General features: G+C 42.0%; 1 protein-coding gene across 2 annotated transcripts in view; it reads right to left on the bottom strand.

The window, feature by feature from the left end:
• The window catches only part of LOC124596322, a 35,904-nt gene that overhangs the window by 19,674 nt on the left and 516 nt on the right, over positions 1-15,714 (bottom strand). The window contains exons 2-3 of one of the 2 annotated variants that reach the window (XM_047135423.1): positions 11,272-11,496; positions 7,944-8,823 (exon numbers count right to left, since the gene is read on the bottom strand). In XM_047135423.1, the coding sequence (XP_046991379.1) occupies positions 8,762-8,823; positions 11,272-11,496 (287 nt within the window). In that variant the 3' untranslated portion in view covers positions 7,944-8,761. Of the gene's footprint in view, positions 1-7,943; positions 8,824-11,271; positions 11,497-15,714 lie in introns of those variants that run through there. The other variant, XM_047135424.1, reaches the window with a different exon arrangement.

Genomic DNA, 15,714 nt, shown 5'->3' with positions numbered 1-15,714 from the left:
CGCTGGCTCCAGAAGCCAGGAATCACCTATATTGACAGCCATGACAGACAGAGAAAAGATCAGTTTTTCGATTGATGCTATGGTAGGTAGTACAAATACTGGGGTTTAAACTTGGGTACATCAAACATGACGTTTTCCCAGGTTAAAGAAAAGTTTGTGGATGACTTTTGGTCCTTACAAAAGAAGGATAAGTTGTGGCGAGAATTTGTCGTCGCAAGAATGGCGGGTATTCCATGAAGGAGTATTGCTAAAATTGGTTTAAACGATTAATGTATCTCAGCACAGACTATCGGAGTTTGAAATCGTATGAGAGTTACGGAAGAAACTACATGACGCAACCAAACGTTATGTAGGAAGCAATCACACGAAATTTGACGATTTCTTGGAAAAAATAGAGGATGAAGATCGATGGCGCGAAACACGCGACAATCGATCTTCAAGATATCAGAACTCATCGGAAAAAGGAGGCCGAGGTGGTCATCAGATAAATGTGATCAAAGGACGTGGTAGAGGTCATGGTAGAGGATGTGGTCGAGGTAACTTCAACAATAATGGAAGTGACGATGAGGAAAACCAAAGCCCGCGCTTATCTCTGGTCTGCCAGGCTCGGAGGAACGGAACTGGCCCAACAAAAGACGACAGCGACCACGGAAGTATTAAGGAGACCGAAGTAGGCAAGTCGAGTGTTACCGTGTTGTAAATACATTTTCCAGCAGTGGCAATGTAATGGTGACTGTCGGTGTACAGAAGCATAGTGTGGCAAACCAGACTACTGACAAACAAGTAATGAAGGGTGAACATAGCCAAACGGAACGGGTAATGTAAAAAGTCGTAGGAGAAGAGCTTGGATCAAAGACAAGGTATTTTGCCATTACTGAAGGAGGGTCATGTTGCTGCTTCGCGTAGCAATCATGGCCTAATAGAGGACGAGTCAGATGATGTTGCGTATTTTGGGGAACTTTGTTACATGTATGATGAGTTGAAAAATGGGAGGGTTGAGCAGAATACGAGACGTAGTGACTGGGAAGGGGAGCTACCCTCAATAGGGAAAATGTATTGCACAAAGATGCATACACAAATAAATTTTGACGAGATAATCCCATTCTACGAATGTAAACAACAATTACTGCATTCTGTCCCAAAGGAGGCAACTTTCGGAGATGGAACTGCCCCTGATCCACGAACTGAAGTACGAAACCAATTCCTATTGTGATCAGTTGTCAGTAGAAAAGGATGTTCCCTATGATGCTAGTGATTCCGAAAGTGATGATAATCTGGTTGAGTGTCCAACTGGCGACCAAAACACGCAAGCAACTGACTGTAGTGTCGCTGAAGTCGATGGTGTTCAACTAACAAGTAGTGATACACAGGAGGAGGAAAGCAACATGTACGGTTCTGGCGGTAATTGTTAGAGGAGGACGAAGAAATCCAAGAGATATATAGGGTGACACCTGAATTTTTAGCACCTTGTAAAGAGAAAGATAGCAAAAACGGGCTCCTGTCAGAGACTGATGAAGCTGAAAGCAGTAGTTATGATGAATTTATCTTTCCTCCAGGTGTAATCGAAGCTGTAGGCAGTGTTCACCTGTGTACAGCCAATGAAAGTAAGTTCGCGTTAATTGAAGAAGAAGTTATCGAAACACCACAAAAGTTAGGTTAAACATCTCTCTATAGAGAAAGCGATGAGGATGAGGAACTTGAAGGAGATGTACAAAGAAGGGAGTAAGTAATTCATAGCAGTGTCGCGATATGATAAATCGCAATCGCAATAAGCTACAATCTGACCTTTAGCAAAGACGGAAACGGGATGGTACGCATTTCTCCTCCTTACACGAGGTATCACAACAACGTTTCACCAGGAAACGCCGGTCAACTGCTGATTGTGTATGAGAAAGCGGTTGGAAACTTTCGTCATGTCCGCACGTTGTAGGTGTCGCCACCGGCGCCAACCTTGTGTGAATTCTCTGAAATGACAATCATTTGCATATCACAGCATCCTCTTCATGTCGCTTAAATTACGCGTCTGTAGCACGTCATCTTCGTGGTGTAGTAATTTTAATGGCCAGTGGTGTACATTTCATAAAGACAATAGGAATACGCGTGATTTAGTACGAGAATTATTTAATACTACGAATCGGTCACACGTGGAACCGGCGGGTTCGGTCACATGACGACGGCCATACTTGTGTTGGCGGCAGTGCTGACAGTGTGTGTGTTATCTTTACGGACTTTCAGCGAAAACCAAACTATTAAATTCGTTTCCATAGCGCTTACTTTTTGCAGTTTTCTCTCGAAAGTGGCATCAGTGCTTCTGTAGAAATATTAGGGGTTGTCAAAGATGTCTCCCGCCTGTATTTCTGTAAGTTTTTTGAAGATTGTATACGCTGGGATACACTAAGGTCCGATACTGCATTCATTTGACAAATGGAGAAGATACAAAAATGCAGATGTCTATGAAAAGACGGTGGCCGAGTTAGAGAGGATATAAAATGTAGACTGGCAATGGCAAGACAATCGTCTTCGAAGGAGAGAAATATGTTAACATCGATTCTAAATTAAAGTGTAGGATATCTTACGTGAAAGTATTTGTTCGGAGTGTAGCCGTGTATTTAAGTGAAACATGGACAATAAACTGTTTAGACAAGCAAGTAACACTAATCTTTAAAATGAGGTGCAACAGAATAATGCCGAAGATTAGGTTCCTACACCACATAACTGTTAAGAAGGCACTGAACAGAACGACGGAGAACAGAAAATAGTGGTCTGAGCTTGAGTGGATAAAGGGATCAGTTAAAACGACTCATTCTGAGACCTAAAGAGGCTTGGAGAGCTCCTTCATACCGTAACGTAAACAACAAAAACTCCCACTGAGCAACACTCTTGTTTTGTAGCCGATTGTAGTTTCAGTAATTGTTATTACATACTCTTGTTGGCTAACTTTCTTAATCAACATACAGGGTGACGAATAGATACCAGCAGGCGAATCTTTAATCAGAATCCAATCAAAAATTTATCTTTCAAGATCGTGTCCGTTTAGAAAGCACTTAGTTCGTGAAAACGAGGAGCTATCAACACTGTCACGTTGTGTAGGGCATCGGAATGTAAAGAGGACTGTGTGTCATCCCACATAACCGTGCCAGGCCTTGCAGGTCACTGAGTGGTCTGGTGAAACATCAAACCTACACCCCCATAGAGCCGTTGTTCAAATGTTGTTAAGGTTTCATTTTCATTTTTTGGATTCCCTTTCCCAGCTCTCGTAGTTTGTAAGTTGGGCATTATTTGAACACAAGACAATGACCTACAAAATGATAGTGGCCTATGGCATTAGAGGGGGATAAATTAACCGGCATTTATGTGTCTACTGACTGCTTAGTGGGCAACCATGACTGCTCCTGTCAAGTTTATGTAGGGCAGCTTCCCGATGAAATCCACAAAAGATAAATATCGTAATATGTTTTTGTTGCTGAGTGTTTCCGATCAATAGGCTGCTGTTGCTCGTGGATATGCTACACAGTACCACAGAAGACTTCATCTTGAAGAGAATGGTTTTCGTCACCTGATGCACAGTCTTCTGGGAAACGGGTAACCTTCATATACAGTGGCCTTCCAAGGACGAAAACTACTCCTACAGATAACGCAGTTCCTGAAACCATTCTACTACATCACCAAACGTTGTTCCAGATATGTGAAAAACGGGTTTTTGAAGTGATGCACAATGACCTGTTTCTGTATCATAACAAGCTAATTCAGCACCAGTGGCCAGAAGACCGAAATGGAAGAGTATAGTTATTTGAATGGATTCAGCACCATTTGAAAGTTATAGGCCATTTTAAAAGTAACGTGGGATGGACTGACGAATCTAGCTTCACTTGTGAAGTTATTTTCAACTCACAACAATCATTATTGATTGGAACACAACCTGCATGTGAACATGATATTTCACAACCGTCCTGTAGCGCTCAGGGGTTGTCGGAACGACACAGAGGTACAGTTTGGTAGAGAGGGGTGACTTACGCATACGAATGCATAGAAAAACCGGAAAATGTTTCGTTGACTTTAATGCATAGAATTTAAACAGCAGGCCTTCCACTGATCGCAGTGATGGCGTTTTGCTGCATCGGCGTCCAGCCACCCAGCGTTGCATAAGTAGCGCTCCTACTCTCGTGGCGGCTAAGGGTTCGCCGCGATACATTAACCTGCGTGTATGTGCGTTGGTAGCCTGGGACGTGTCTGGCTGCGCCCTCAAGCACAAATTTTGAACCCCACGTACAGCGCCCAAGGGAAAATAACTGGCCGTCATCGTTGTAGTAAGCCTTAGCAGCCAGGGCATATTCGTGAGAGACCGCAGATTGCTCTTTACCCGGGAGGTCGCTAGTTGGTGCCCCCGACCCGCCCCAGCGAATGGCAGCTTGCAGTCCGCCGGACGATGTCACCCACAGAGTGGAGGGTAGCGGCGATTAGTTTTTAGCAAACAGAACACAGCATGTTGTTATCAATGGAGAGACGTCTACAGACGTTAAAGTAACCTCTGGCGTGCCACAGGGGAGTGTTATGGGACCACTGCTTTTCACAATATATATAAATGACCTAGTAGATAGTGTCGGAAGTTCCATGCGGCTTTTCGTGGATGAGGCTGTAGTATACAGAGAAGTTGCAGCATTAGAAAATTGTAGCGAAATGCAGGAAGATCTGCAGCGGATAGGCACTTGGTGCAGGGAGTGGCAACTGACCCTTAACATAGACAAATGTAATGAATTGCGAATACATAGAAAGAAGGATCCTTTATTGTATGATTATATGAAAGCGGAACAAACACTGGTAGCAGTTACTTCTGTAAAATATCTGGGAGTATGCGTGCGGAACGATTTGAAGTGGAATGATCATATAAAATTAATTGTTGGTAAGGCGGGTACCAGGTTGAGATTCATTGGGAGAGTGCTTAGAAAATGTAGTCCATCAACAAAGGAGGTGGCTTACAAAACACTCGTTCGACCTATACTTGAGTATTGCTCATCAGTGTGGGATCCGTACCAGATCGGTTTGACGGAGAAGATAGAGAAGATCCAAAGAAGAGCGGCGCGTTTCGTCACAGGGTTATTTGGTAACCGTGATAGCGTTACGGAGATGTTTAATAAACTCAAGTGGCAGACTCTGCAAGAGAGGCGCTCTGCATCGCTGTGTAGCTTGCACGCCAGGTTTCGAGAGGGTGCGTTTCTGGATGAGGTATCGAATATATTGCTTCCCCCTACTTATACCACCCGAGGAGATCACGAATGTAAAATGAGAGAGATTAGAGCGCGCACGGAGGCTTTCAGACAGTCGTTCTTCCCGCGAACCATACGCGACTGGAACAGGAAAGGGAGGTAATGACAGTGGCACGTAAAGTGCCCTCCGCCACACACCGTTGGGTGGCTTGCGGAGTATAAATGTAGATGTAGATGTAGATGTAGATCTCGTTCCTCGTGCCGGTGCACCTCCAAGGTGCGGCCCCTCCCCGCCAAAGATACTGCGCGTCTGTGCAGCAGAGGTTGGCAGTAGTTTCAGCGGGCCCGTTGGCCGCCGAGAGTCATCACCACAATGTCGTCGAGGTTCGCGTGCAATTTAAACAATCGTTATTGACTCGGATTCTAAACATGGACATAGTGGCGGTACAACTACCCCCCATTTGAGCCTGCGGGCTAGACCCGTGACGTATTTCCTCTGGAGGAGACAAGTGGACTGCTCTTTGATTTTTACAACTTCTGGTTCCCTCAGCCCTCTTTGGTCCCTACACACAGTTCATTAGGTGCGCTTCGATCTACAATGTATCGGTTATTCACAGCAGGGCACTTCCCGTGCTGCCCTGATTTCATCACACTTGTATACAGTATTCGTCTTGCCTTGCATTCCCTCCCAAGTGCAACGTCGTATACATGCCTCCTAGAGCAGCTTGCTAAATATCAACGTCACCCGCGAAAGCCATTCGATTCGACATTCTGTTCCTTAACTACTACCTTCCAGCCATTGCTGCATGAAATTTAGAAAAGTTACCCCAAAACCACGCTTGCACATGGCTTGTGTTCCTGACGCAGCAACATAAATCAACAGGCTAGAATGGTCAAAGAAGTACTTTTGATCCCTTACCTAATACTGGACAATTTGCATGTACCTTGCGTAATTAGTTCCTTTGCAACACATTCCACAATGCATTTTAAAGGTTTTTCTTTGTGTTCAGTTACTCATTAGGCTTCGGAACGAAGGTACATTGCCACACTTTGGAATTGAAGCACTTCCAGGGAATTGAATCTGTCATGGATTTTCGATATTCTGGCGTCCAGAATCCCAAGACGGCAATCCACTAGAGTCTGATTTGGTATGTGTGTGAGTGTGTGGTTGAGGGGAGGGGCGAGGCAAAATTAACAAAAGTTTATGCAGGCGGGTTGTGTAGGGTCCAGCAACGTATGATACAGCTAGTTGCGTTGTCTTTCCAAATGGAAGGTAGTTGAACGCCTTTCCTAAAGTGAAATTTGTTCGTGTGTCTACGTACCAGCACTGTGAATATACGCCTGGGCGATGGGTGTCTAGAATGGAATTATAATGGGTAACGTAATGTGCAATTTAGTGTCCCCTACGTGTTGCGTCTTTTTTACCTCATTGGATACCGACGATGTTATTGTGTGCACTGTTGTTTTCAACCGTTTTTAATTAACTCATGGACAGAGTAAAATAGACGTTTTATATGTCAGAAGTTTATGTTATGTCTTAATGTTTAAATAAAGAGAGATAGAAAAAGATAACATACCACAAGTGGAGGTTTCAACTGGATACTCTTTGATGCTTTAACTGAAAAAGAACGTTTGGAGCAAACTCAACTTGAACATCATCGAGTCTGAGTCTCCGATTTCCACGGCATTTTCTCGTCTCACCGACCTAATGGGAGAGCTCCACCTCAGCCCAGAATTAGTGCTACTTGTTCTTTTAGCCCCGCTGCATGCAGTAACAGCATTACCAGAGCCTCATTTTCTGAATCGCATTTCAGTTAACCAGTGAGTCGGACTAAGGTTACGTAGATACACTTTTATATTGAACTGGGATGAGCAATCAAATGCCTACCGTGACGTGCGGCATTTTTTTCTTAAACGTGTGCGCTGTTGGCTACTCCTACCAAGCAAATTATGTGTTTTGTGGCCATTTGGGATTTACATTTAGTTTTAGTACTGAACAGAATAAATTATGATTAATGTATGGTTTCCTTAATCTAACTGATAACGATTTTCTTACCTGTCTCTATGTATCTTTCTGTTTATTGATATAAGACTATTTTGTAGCATTCGCTTTGCACCATGCTTTTTTCCTTGGATATCTGATGCTACCCAAGAAAAATATGAAAGTAAGTATTGATAAGAGGGGATGTATGCCTCCGAGTTTTTCATCGTGTTATCAATGCATGTTACCCTATTACGCATAGTGCATATTACTCGGTCGACTTTCACGATTCCATAACGCAATTGCAACCCTCTGCCGATCGAGGGCTACGTACTGTAGCATGTGACATGGCGGTGTGTTACGTAACTGTGACAGAGCTCGAGATACTGCTTGTTGTATTCCTTCAAGAGACTGAAAAGACGAATTCGAAGAGTTCTTGCACAGATGGAGCTACCTTTCCTTTATCGTGGCAACGACAGAGCATGTACAAGCGCTGCGACAGGTGTAACAAACCGACACATTGTATACGAGGTCACAGATCATCTTCCATACACCCCGACTATGCCCCATCAGCCCGTCATCTCGTTCCAAAACTCGATGAAAACTTTTAGAGGGTTTCACTTTGATATTGATGAAGCTGTGCAAGTAGAAGTAATGTTGTGGCCCCTTGAACAAAGTCAAACATTCTACAGTGAAGGTATCAAGAAACTGTTCTCTTGTTTGGATAAACATAGTGACAGGAAGAATAAGAATGTAGAGTGTTAATAAAGTTTATTTTATTTATAAAGCTTTATAAGTTTTCACATATAAAAATTCGGAGGCATTACTTTTCGGCACGCTCCTTTACTTACGCTTCAGTCGACAAGATCTAGTAATTGAGACGGCACACGGTCACTTTTACTACTTCGATAATGCGAAAATGCATCTTGTCGTGATATTTCAAATAGCTTGCAATAAATTTATATAGAACCGTGAGATATGACACCATTTCCTCTGGAATAGAAATGTTTCACGTTTTTCCCATGCCACGTAGGGTCCAGCCGAGGCGTCAATCGTATGTCTTTGCTGTGGCCGCCGGTGTCCTCGTGGCAGTCAGTGTGTTAAGGTTGGATTTGGATACTGGGAATTTAGGAGATCAGCGTGGATAACGGATGCAATGCATTTCATGTTATTAATAACAAGCCGTAGTTTGTCAGTAATTACGTGAACCTGTAGGTAGAGAAATATCTTCTATCGTTTAATATAACATTTGACGTCATGAAACTACACTTTTCTTGCGTCGGCATACAACTGTTTGGGAAACAACAGAAACATAAAAAGAATACAAACGCTATGTTTTTAATACTAATCTTTACAGTAATGATATTTACTGCATGTCGTGAAGTAATCAGAAACTGACACAGAATAGTATGTGTAGATTCCATTGTTTATGTTTAAATAAATGTGTCAAGTTCTGACACTCTTGCAGTTTCTTGGCTCCTCTGGAAACAGCAGATGTCTTCAGTCAGCAGGTCAGCCATTTAGTCTCCACTCCCTCGCAGACGATTCAAGCTGAGGCAACGGACTGGCAATTTTCCTAGTTCCTGGGACAATCTGACAGGTATGGTTTACACTGACTCTTTGGTTTCACCACGTAAACTGCAACGAAGAGAAATGCGCTTTGCTAAAGATAGGAAGTACAAAAATAACATAGCAGTTTAATTTTACTAGTGATAAGACAACGGTAAGCCTTCACCTTTTTTACATAGCGCGAATTTCACTGTCAGCATTGTGACAAGATTATGTTATGGTCGTGTATCAGAGATAATTTGGGGTCACACAGTGTGCTACGTTACAGGGTTCCTATCCTTACTGGTACTATAGCAGACAGTTGGAAGATTGACGACGCGAATAAACCTGACTTATAGCGTATTTCGAAAGTTTAAGGGTGTCACTAGAACCAAGTTCCTCTAGGAGGGTAATGCTCCTGGCGTGCGAAGCATTCAGTGAGCAACACGTGTATCCTGCGACGAGGCAAATGACGATAACCTGAGGGACCTCGGTTTCATTTGCTGAGAACTGATCTGGCAATCCCTGAGTGTGTGTTTTGGAAATGTTCAGCATCGCTGGTCCCCAGTAACCGTAAAACTTTGTCTTAACAGTAGAACGATCCAACGTGACTGGATGAAATGCGTTTACTCTGTCCTTCGTGTACAGGTCAGGAACGGTATTCCGCCGTGTGAACGTTCGCCCAACCCATAACGAACACCCTTTTGTTGCAAAAAGAAATTGAAAAATCAGTCATCTCGACAGTGATGACAGGTACTGACAACAAAATTTACACTCTTGACAGTTTAATTAACAAGAATGTTATGTAAACACTAATACTTATCATAAAGAAAGGACTCAATGAGAGAATACCATATGATACGGGACAGAAAGGATTCAAGAAATTATTATTTACTGAGGTTAAACCCCAGATCATAAACTGACCAAAGATAACATTTTTCCTAGAAGAGGGTTGTAACCCTATCGAGCTGTAAGTTTGCGGTGACTACAATGTAACGTCATTTCTCTCTTGTACTCTTGCAATAGTAGTACGCATGCTAAGCGCTTCTAGGTTGATTTAAAGACGATGTGAAGTTTAAAGGTTTTACGGTTGGAAGTATTAGTCAGAAGTCAGAGTGAAGTAAAATCGTCTTTACCGTTTAGACAGATAACGGGATAGTTGATTGCTAATTTTGTGATGGGACTTAGCCTTTGCGATACTTAATAGACACGAACATCAAAGGACACAGATAGAGACCCATCGCTGACATAAATTCAATTATTATACTTGAATAGACAACAGATAACCGCAACCACAAAGAATTTACAATTGCGCCGCGCTGTCAGAACCGTCCTCAAAATCAGAACTGCGGATGCTAAACGACCCAATCACCCTGTAGAAACACTGAATGACTCAGGTATCTTTCTCCATCACTCAGAATGCCTAGTTTGGAGAGCGCAAGATCACCAAAATGTTAATTGTTTTGAGACAGACCAAACGTTTGTAGTAGTGAGACCTTTCATTTACCCCAACTCTAGAAGATTCACATTTTGTTAGAGTTTGAAGAATTGTTCTCTTGAAACTGAGACCATGATACTCTGCACGATCTCTGTGAAGTTATGGACTTCAGCTTTGTGCGAGATGCGAGGCAACCTTCTGTTTAATAATCGTCCCCAATACTATGGCGCCTGGGGCTGGAGCATTTCGGTCGGCTCATGGTGAGTTTTAATCGTGATATTTTGCTAGAACACGATGAGCAATTTCACAGTACAAGCTCAGCTCTTCTGAAAGCTCCGATAGAAGGTGCGTTTTCCTTAACTACTGTTCTTGGTGACTGCAATGTATCAGCCTGCTTACAACAGTGGCCACGAAAAGACTAGCTAGAGAATGTCGTGTTTGTGTAGTAACAATCTTACTATACATGTAGAAATTACCGCTTGTTTTCTAGACATTTCCATCTAAAGATTCATTATTTAACTTTCATGTACTCTCGTGCTAACCAACACGCGTGCAGGCAGAACTTCTAACTCAATGAATATCTTAACTGGTACTACGCCTAAGTAACGTGTTTTTATCAGGTTCTTTATTCAACCTTCACTGACTCCTGATTAAAATGTGAGGCATGCTGCTATTCATAAATTCCTGAAATTTGGGACATTTTTTGCGATGGTTATACGGTTGATTGTAGTACGGTGTGTGATAGTCTATAAGTAGATTATATTTCGCTCCGACATTACATTGTAGATGTGTCACTAAAACAGTGAATGAGTCTGTGCCCCAATTTAATGCCAACATGGTGTTTTAAGGGGAAAGAAAATTATTGTAAAAGGTGGACTAAATATGCGCAGCAAATTGCTCTGAATGGTTTTGGTGAAGAACCATGAAAAGTTGCAATTTCGTCATTTCGGCGAGGCAAGGGTAGCCACTGTTCATTGATGATCTGATTTCACTCATATTTTCGCTTTCGCTGTGGAACCCTACGCGAATTTTTATGCTGAACAAACTGGTTTTATCTTATCAATTATGAACAGAAAACTGTTTTGTTCAAAGTAACTTACCTTTCGGTAGTTGGTTGTAGCAAGAATACAGCTTCAACGAATTAGCATACAAGTAGAACCTGTTGTCTGCTGCGACACAAATGGTATCATCATCTTCCGTGTAGGACGACCTTCCCAGAAATCTATTCTCAGCCGTGATATTTCCGATGCTTAGATTCTCATTCCCGATGTTGGCGGTGGTCGACTCTTCTGGTTGTCCGTGGACCTCCGCCACTGCTACCAGTGCTGTAAAAGTCAGTGAACGTAATTACAGATCGCCATTTCGTCTAACGGCTGTTAGTGGAACTCTCCCATTTAGCAATGTAACACTACTGTATGCTACATAGGTGTTATTTGAACAGTCCGCTCGTCCCAGAAAATAAAAGAAAACGAATCAACAGCGACACGCACGCTATGCTCACGTCGGACTAGCTCTCCTAATTAATTTCGTGTTCCAGTAAACAAATACAGTGGTTTTTCAAGTTCTTGTTGGTCTGATATTATCACACAATTAAATTGACAATATTAGTTCTTTCCTTAATTATGTTTGGGAAGGTTTGCCTTTTTAGTAACGCTCTGCCACACTAAAAGCTAGCAAGATATTTGGCTGATAAAGTTAGATTCTTCATTGGTTTTGACATCAAACAGCCCACTCTACCCATAGTCGTAAAGAATAAAAAGTATTACAGAGCTGGAAGCCTTCCTCGTTACGATCATGTAGCTGGGGTTTCGCTGAAAAGCACACATATCTCCAAGTGGATGGCTCTGTAAAGTCTTTTGCTCCTCATCAAGATAATGAACGTACCCTATTAAAATATTGTCCCTGTTCGTCCTCTGAAATCCCGTGATGGAGATGGTTAGTATTTGTTTGTTTTTCTTTTACATTCAAACTAAATTTAGAGGCAAAGACGTGACAGCCTTGAATGGAATGTCTCACATAACTTCTTGTGATGTTCCGCATTTTGTACGATGGGAGACATCAGAGTCCTTTCACTCTCTACGTTAAGTCCAAGATACTAGTACATACACGGTTCCGTCACAGTAATGTGACCACCGCCTTTGTTCGACATCAGCGCCAGATAACAACTCAATGAAGATAGGGCGCAGCATTAACAGTGGAGGCTATGTAAAGATCATCAGGGAGCCGCGGGGGACAGTGAAGTCGGTGTCATAATGCGGAAACGAAACTATTTATCTGACGTCCAAAAGGGTATGATTATTGCCTTTCGAGGCAAGAGTGGATGCACGTCTCAGTTTGTAAGCTGTTCAAGTGTCACCCTGCTTAAAGTGAACTGTGCCTGGTAAAATTGCACTATTGATAACTGACACCATGACCAGTGGGGCAGAATGGGCCATAGATGACAGGAGTGAAGGACAGGTGCGGAGATGTGTACGGATGGAAAGGCATGCAACAGTTGAGGGAAAGACGCCCCAGATGAACCAATAGGACAACCAACAATGTCTGCCTAACAACCATCCAACAAAAGTTCCTATTTACCGCTGTCCACAGCAGGTGACACATTCGTATGCTCACGTCGACTGCTGTTCACCGGCGACGAAGGGTTCAATTTTCACTCCAATACCTGAACCGGACCCGCTTTGGGCCATAGTTTTAGGCGAAAGACGTTTTATGCTAGATCGGGTATAAGTCGGGCGGCGTGTACGGCGTGAAACGTCTCAGGGCAAACAACCTGCAATCAGTGAGGGAGCGTTATGGTCTGAGGAATGTATTCGTGTCGGTTATTCTTCATAATGGAAGGCATAATTGATCTAAACTAGTTTGCGTTTGTGCTTGGGGACTGTGTCCACCCCTCCGTACTGTTTAATGTTCTTCGGCACGATGGCATCTACCAAGAAGACTAAGGTATCCTCTCTCTGTCGGATCTGTAGTATCCTCTTAGAATTACATAAAGAGACGATCGCATGGGAAAAAATCATTGAATAACACACACGCAGGCAAATGATCTAAAACTTATGTTGCTTCCAACAACACTCTAAGGTGAAATAAAATTGCGAAAACTATTGTCCTAAGTCAGAAAAATGTAATTGGTGCAGTAACTTTTTTGTTGCATAAATAAACCTGGAGTACTCTTTTCACCATTCCTACAAGAGGTGTTGCGTGCGCATTCCAGTACGTATCACATTTTAGCGACATGCTTCTTTATTTCTCAAATGTAAAAGGATTGCAACACCAGTCACTAACTCTCAAAATACATATAGCTATTAAATGATAGAGCCATTCGATTAAAACTGGTGTCACAGGCAGGATTTGTATGAGACTGTTCTTGGCAATTTTTATCACAAATGCCATATGCTCATTTCACTTCATATTTGACAAGTATCTCCAGCATTTTACTTACAGAAGTGACTATTAGGGAAATCTCTTAAATGGAACAGACTTATAGTTCGCGAATCAGTTATTATGAACGAGAAGGTCAGTAATCGTAGGGCTGTTACTAATTCAACTGCTATTGGTGTCAATAGAATGTTACTGGATATAGGAAAGAATTCCCCCTCAGAAGAAATATCAGGAATTGAACTGTAGTGTATTTCAGCTGTCAAGATCGAATATCCAGCTCCTTTAGTGACGAGGGTGAGAAACACGAAATGGTCAACTCCACGAGTATTTGCAAACGGCATCTTAGACCTGTATGTGCGGAGTAAGGTTTCAGAGAAATGCAAAGACCGTCACAGTTCGAGTGATACGTTACTAAGTTTCTGTCAAAACATTAAGAGCTTCAGTACAAGTTTAGAGGACTTCGGAGCCTTGTTAAAAGCAAAACCTGAAAGCAGCCATGAGATTTAAATTAAACAATCACTAGCCGATCTGACCAAAAATCTTAACATGTATTGGTCCAATATATACATCTACTACACTTATTAAGTCACTCTTTGACCGTACTGGAACCCTCGCAACAAATCACGGAGATAAGGTTGGATTACTGATTTCGCTTTTCCGAAATTATTTCACCACACAAGAAGGTTTCGCTGATTTGTCTCATAAGACCCATCTAGTCGACATTGACGTAACTGATCGAGCAATAGAAACTAAATCAGCTCAATAGTGGAAATGTATCTGGATCTGGGAAGATGTCTTTAAGGCCCTATATACTACTTCCTGCCGTTCCAGCAGAAGTAAATCGTAAGTCGAAGGAGAGGCAAAGCATTCCAAGCGACTCGAAAAAAGCACACATGATTGAATGCTTAACTCGTTGTCGTTGCAGAATAAATGAACCCCGGAAGACGGAAGTGTCCTCCATAAGAAACCAAACTGATTCAGCAAACAGAAGTCTTGTGGTACTCGTCAACTAGGAATCACAGTATGGGCAATGTCGCCGACATCGAAGCCTCGTTCCTTGAAATATTCCGAACAATATTCGATACAGTTCCGAATCGTCATTTAGTGGACAACGTACGAGAATACCGAAAGGTAAGGTATAAGTGAGGGAGCACATGTGTATGTGCGTAGTACATGGTCGCAAGAAGGTTTTTAGAGTTAATTAAAAATCAGTGTGGCCCAGGTTTATTCAAGTTGATCGCTATCAAAAAGAGACTACCGTCTATATTGAATTTCATAAAAAGCATTATATTGTACCGATAGCAACTCACCGCAAAGTAAGATCCATCCAGTAATTTTATAGTTGTGTTATACGCAAGCCAGTACAATTGGAGCTTTCTTGGAACATTAGATTGGTTTAGTCAAACCATGAACGTAGTCCTATCCTCTCATCATAACTTCCAAGAAAAACCTAATGGAAAAATATAGGTAAAAGAAAAAGGAACCGTTTAATTGACAACTCATTTTCAATCAAGTAGTCATTGTAATAGAAAGCTGTAGCAACTATCGTTCTTCATGTGGTGCAGCACTGCTATGGTAACGCAGACAATCAGTTGAAACGAAATGTGATAGAAGCGCAATACAGGCTTGAGTGACAAAAGTATACTGGCTGTCTTGTAGCCAAAGTAATTTTATGATTTTATGTTGTGTTCTGTAAATGACATATCTCTTCATACCATTACTACTGGCAATAGGTTGTAGCCTTAAAGGAAAGTTTCTACGGCACTACTCGAATAGAATCAGATAAGGAATTAATTACTTTCTGTTACGACTAAAGACGTTTTCAAAGAGGCAGCATTATCGTGAATTGCGCGACGCAGTACCGTATCTATGAAGTGTTGCTAGTCACAAGTAAAATTTTTACTAAAAATATTTCATCACAGATTTTCCGTCTTTGGAATTCATTTAACGCTTCTTCTTTTACATCTAAGCTCAGGCGTGACCTTCGTTGTCCAGTATTTGCGTGAATTAAGTGTAATTAGCTATTTACCAGAAGCAGCTTTCAATCGTTCTGGAGATGAAAAAATTTTTATTCTGATTTCTAAATTCATTCATACAACTTTGTCATACATAATTACGGCTTTCTACAGTAAGACAGCCGTTCGTTGCCTTTCTTTTTTTTCTTT

The sequence above is a fragment of the Schistocerca americana genome, chromosome 2 (genome assembly GCF_021461395.2).
Source record: "Schistocerca americana isolate TAMUIC-IGC-003095 chromosome 2, iqSchAmer2.1, whole genome shotgun sequence".
In the NCBI taxonomy this organism is placed as follows: Eukaryota; Metazoa; Arthropoda; class Insecta; order Orthoptera; family Acrididae; genus Schistocerca; species Schistocerca americana.
This window is presented reverse-complemented; position numbering and strand designations above follow the sequence as displayed.